General features: G+C 35.8%; 1 protein-coding gene across 1 annotated transcript in view; it reads right to left on the bottom strand.

The window, feature by feature from the left end:
- LOC150107748 (aquaporin-7-like) overlaps positions 1-4,250 on the bottom strand; it is a 110,556-nt gene extending 106,306 nt beyond the window's left edge. Inside the window, exon 1 of the mRNA XM_090391510.1 lies at positions 4,105-4,250. Coding sequence (XP_090247636.1) covers positions 4,105-4,200 — 96 coding nt within the window. The 5' untranslated portion in view covers positions 4,201-4,250. The remainder of the gene's footprint in view (positions 1-4,104) is intronic.
- Between the last annotated feature and the right edge of the window lie 861 nt (positions 4,251-5,111).

Raw genomic sequence — 5,111 nt, 5'->3', positions numbered from 1 at the left:
TGTCCAAATGTGTGTGTGTGTGCGTGTGCGTGTGTAAAAAGTATCTTGCCTACCCACGGTACTAATAAATATACTGTGTGCTTACAACCTTTCGAATATGGGAAGTGACATAAAAAATGAAATAAAATAAAGAAATAAAAATACAATTGTAAAAGAATGAAAATGATTTTCGATTGTTGAGTGAACACGAGAGCCTCCATAGCTCAGTCAGTATAGACGAAGCCTTTTGGTCGGAAAGACCTGGGTTCGATTCCCGTCAGTGACGTGAGGAACCTTTATCTGGTTTCATACGGAGGTAGGGTTTTTTTCCCACCCGGAAACTCGGGTTTTTCGTCCCCCAGAACAAACAAACCGGCCCCGTAAACACACATAGATTACAGTTATGAATACGTCTCAGATATATGCCGGTTCCCGAGCCGGGATAAAATTGGGGGGGGGGGGTAAAGCCATGGTGAATTACCCTGTAAAAATCTCACCAGGAATACTTTGCGAACAATGCCTACAAAGTCACCTACGGTCGGAAACGACTAAAAGGAAAAACGAGTAGTAGTAAGTGAACACGAGAACCACCGTAGCTTAGTTGGTTTAGATATCAAATCAAATGTTTTCGATCAAACGGTGAGTTAGTCGCTCCCATCCGTAAGTAGAGAGTTTTTCTCTTGGAAACTCGGGTTTTTCGTTCCTAAAAACAGGCAAAATAGCCCCGTTGAACACACACACAACCACAGACATAAAAAACACTCCATGAACGAGTATTAGCCAACCTATTCCATAGGATTTCGGTTTCGAACGCCTGTATGATGAAGTGTGGGGCTACACGTGAGCGTAAATCAGGAATTGATAGGATAGGAAGTGAACACGAGCAGTAGCTAATCCAAATCCCAACTTGTGGAACTACGAGTAGGCCCAGTTTCCCACCATAGTCGCATAGTCATTAGTGGCAACACTCTTCAAAAAAAAAAAACTGCAGCTACCGGCTATGCGAAGATGGAGTTAGTAAACCTAGCGTTGGAACAACTCAGATAATGCAACCTCTTTTGATTGATTCTGTTCCTAAATATAGCCACTGAATTAGAAACTTTATGCAGATGTACGTAAACGTCACTTACGCAGCGTATATGCAAAATACTTGGTCACGTGGGTTATTGCATGTTCTAGGAACTATTTAAGAATGGAATGCTGCCGGGGTTGGGGAAACCTTGGCAGACCCAGTAATCATTAATAGTGTTGATCAGAATGGGAAAAACAAAGGATCGTCCAGAGTTCGATAAAGGGCTTATTGTAGGTGCCCGTCTGATGCCGGATTCGGTCAATTGCTGAACATAGCAATTGACCGAAGTATTTAATGAAGACTGTTCCCAACAATAAGCCCTGCAATGCAGTTAGTCAATGTAATCTTTGTCTTGCAGGCAACAAATCTGGTGTTCGCAAGCAAAGACATGACAAAGATTGAATCCAGCTTTTTCCACGTGAAAAGGTTTTGTCTCCCGCTGGATAAAGGAGAAACCGTCCTCAATAATCTTTTGATATGAATGAATAATCGAAAACAAAAAAGAAAAGAAAAAGGAATTTATAAGTCCTTTCCCAGATTCTCTGATAGTCCGATTTAATTCTGAGCATCGTATCTGACAAATAAACAAACACGAATATCGAAATAATCGAATCGAACAGAGATTACAAAAAATACAAATAGAGAAACATCACATAGAGAAATAAACAAACATATTATCATGCTCCCTTTCCCCGATCTGGTATTCAGAAGGCATGATTCTAACGCGTGTCAGTTTCTTCAACTTAAAATATTTTAAAATGCGCACACACACACACACACACGCGCGCGCGCGCACGCACGAACGCACGCACGCACACACACACACACACGCGCACGCACGCGCGCGCGAGAGAGAGAGAGAGAGAGAAAGAGAGAGAGAGATCTTGAACAATATTGGAATGCTGTAAAAGTGAAGTCGAACGATTTATCTCATAGGCACAGCAGCCGAAATTTTGCGGGAGTTCTGAGCGAAAAGAAGACAGAGTTCGTGATAATCAGACTTCGATAAAAAATCAAAAAAGTCAATTAATTCTATAGTTTACATAGCTCTCGAGTTTTAGAAGGCGGAAAATTAAAACCGTTAATCACATTCCCTAAATACTGATGAGAAAGCCATTTTTGAGAAAGACACAAACACGTAAAATAACGAGGTGTTTGATGTGTCTTCAGAGAAAGACCCATTAAATATGGCTACAGCAGCTCATTCTGATTGGTAGCACTATAATTAAATCCATAGTGGAGGAAGTCGCTTATTAATTAAGTAAGAAAACTTAATACTGGTTGCATGTTTCGATCGTTAACCTTGCTTGTCATTTCATGAGATCCTATGATCACGGTAACCATATTTTTCGAACCAAAATCGGGTCATTAATCTGTGTCCCGGTTTCAAGGGTCGACCTGGCAACCTGAAGAAAGATGGCGTCGCGAGTATTTTATGGAAAGATTGTACAAGACACAAAAAATCAGAATCAAAATATTTTTCAAAATAAAAAAATAAAAAATATGGTTTTAAATAAAGTTTTATACTGAAGGGCGTTTATTCAAAAAAAAATTTTTTTTTTTCAGCCAGATTGTTGCCTGTCCCGCAAGTAACAACCGTAAGGTTCGTTAACCTAGTGATTTTGTATCGTTGATAGTCATTAATCTCATGTAAAATCTGTTTCATTGTAATGCTTATAAATAAAACATTCAGTTATGATTTGCGAACATGTTGGTAATTTCGTTACTTTAACGGTTAATCTTCTTCAACCCATCCGTGTCTTAGATAAATGTAAAGTTCCCTGATTAGAGGTTACAGCGAAGTAATGCAGCCGGCATGCCATTCATCTGCTACATCTCCTAAAGTATAATGCCTGTAGATCGGTGTATTTACTGGGCTGGTTTGCTTGTTTTGAGGGAAGAAAACACCGAGTTTGGAATGGGAAACCCCTCCCCCCCCCGGTTCGATTCCTGTCAGTGACCATCACATCACTGACGGGAATCGAACCAGGATCTTTTCTATCAAAGGTTTCGCTATACCACTGAGCCACAGAGGATCACTTAGTGGATAATAAAAATGCACATACATATATATAAAAAATGGTTCTCTTGGCCAAAAGTATGATCATGTTAGAAGGTTAAGTATAGAAGATAGGATAGGATAAGAGCACATTTCGATTTGCTTGGTCAAGTCATGTGCTGAAAAAATCAATTGCTTTACTCTTTTGGGATAATCAACTGGAAATTTTCCTCTACTCTATCCCCAGTATATATCTATGTAAATAAACAACCTAACTATAAAAATATTAAATTCCAAATTTAAATTCGTGATATTTTAAATTAAACATTTTCATAATTAGATTTGAAATCCGCTCTAAGGCAGAGAAGATTTTGAAAACATTCATGCACATATAATATAATATAACATATAACAAATACATATAATATATAACAAATCATGTTGTACGTATAAACAGACCGACAATATAGAAAGGGGGACACAATGCTAACAGGCTTACCCATTCATTTAGTATTCGATCAGATAGATTAATTTTTTTTCTCGAATCTTTCATTACTGATAGTAATGACAGTCGTAAAGTATTAATATCTAAGTGGGAATTTTCATTTAAAGACAAGAAAATAATCGAAAGAAAAAATAAGAATGCATGAATATGGAAATTTATAATTTTTTCATCAGTGTAAACCAGCATATCCACTATAGTCACTTTCGAAAAGTGTTTATACGAGAAAAAAAATTGTACATTTAAAAATACTATGTACTATGTACATAAATACTACTAAAAATATCATGTACTATAAGTCGCGATTTGAATTTCTACTAAATAACAAGTAACCATATACAATTCATATCAAATGTTGCCATATTTAAAACGGTAGTGATTATAAAGTTCAAAAAATATTTTTTGTAAATGAAAACAAGCTTTTATAAGAATACAAATATTTTCTTTGCTAACATATAATCCAAACGATTTGAATAGAGCATGACAAAAACAAGAAAAATACAATCGCGGCGTCTGATCGAAAGCGGCATTTTAAATAAAGTTTTGACTTACCACGAGAAAGAATGTGCCGATAAATTCAGCTATTAATTCCCGTAACAGCTGATTTTGTAACTTCATAAAATTCCAAAAATTTGAATCAGAACCCATCCTTTTTCTTTTCTTTATTACTTCACTAACTACGGCCACTACCTGATAAAGAACCCAATCGTTTACTCCTAGTAGCAAAACAACCTAGTTTTGTTACCGGGCTACCGTGCTTTATACAGTCGCCAAGCCTGCCATCTTGCGGTAAGCAAATGTCTGCAATATCGGTAATGTTGCTCGCGGTTGTCATTGCTCTCTAACGGTGCCATTCTTGTGGTAATTACTGTCAAGAAGATTGTGACGACGGAATACATTCGGTATAGTGACCAGTAATAGGTCGAAAACATAATAAACACTGAAAGGACCTCGAAACAATAAGGAAAAACTTTTCTGATAATATATCGCGATAAGTTAGTCTCCATTTCATAATAAGTGTACTTCGCACTACAATACTGAACGTTGTGTGACTTAGATGTTAATGACATTAAAAATAAATTTAAAAACAAATATTTCAAAATATAGAGCAAAAGGAATTAGTCAAATAATTTCTATCAGAGCGTTATATATTTGTAGAGTTTATTAATTTCTTATTTAGTTTACTTATTATGATTAGGAAAAAAAGATATTTTTATTTCCTAATATTTTATACCATTATTTATTATCTTTTATAGTTATTTTTAATTAAGTAAATATAATTTAGATAATGTATTATTAATAATAATTTAGTAGTACTACAGGTTTTTTTATTTTATTTTATTTTTTATTTTTTACAATGGATACTTTAATTTTTTTACCTCAAATGATCAGTTCGGTATCGATAGACTTCATAAGATTCTGAAAACATTCCACAGATATTGTACCACAGGAATACATCATGAATTCTTGTAATTCCATCAGATTTGTTGGAAGTTATTCCCTGTTCGGAACATTATTCCGGATCTTCTTCCACCACATAACAAAGATGCTCAAATGGG

Source organism: Typopeltis vanoorti, chromosome 4, assembly GCF_054136105.1.
Source record: "Typopeltis vanoorti isolate ZY-2024b chromosome 4, IOZ_Tvanoo_1.0, whole genome shotgun sequence".
Lineage (NCBI taxonomy): Eukaryota > Metazoa > Arthropoda > Arachnida > Uropygi > Thelyphonidae > Typopeltis > Typopeltis vanoorti.
Note: the sequence above shows the minus strand (reverse complement) of the source record. Positions and strands in the feature narration are given on the sequence as shown.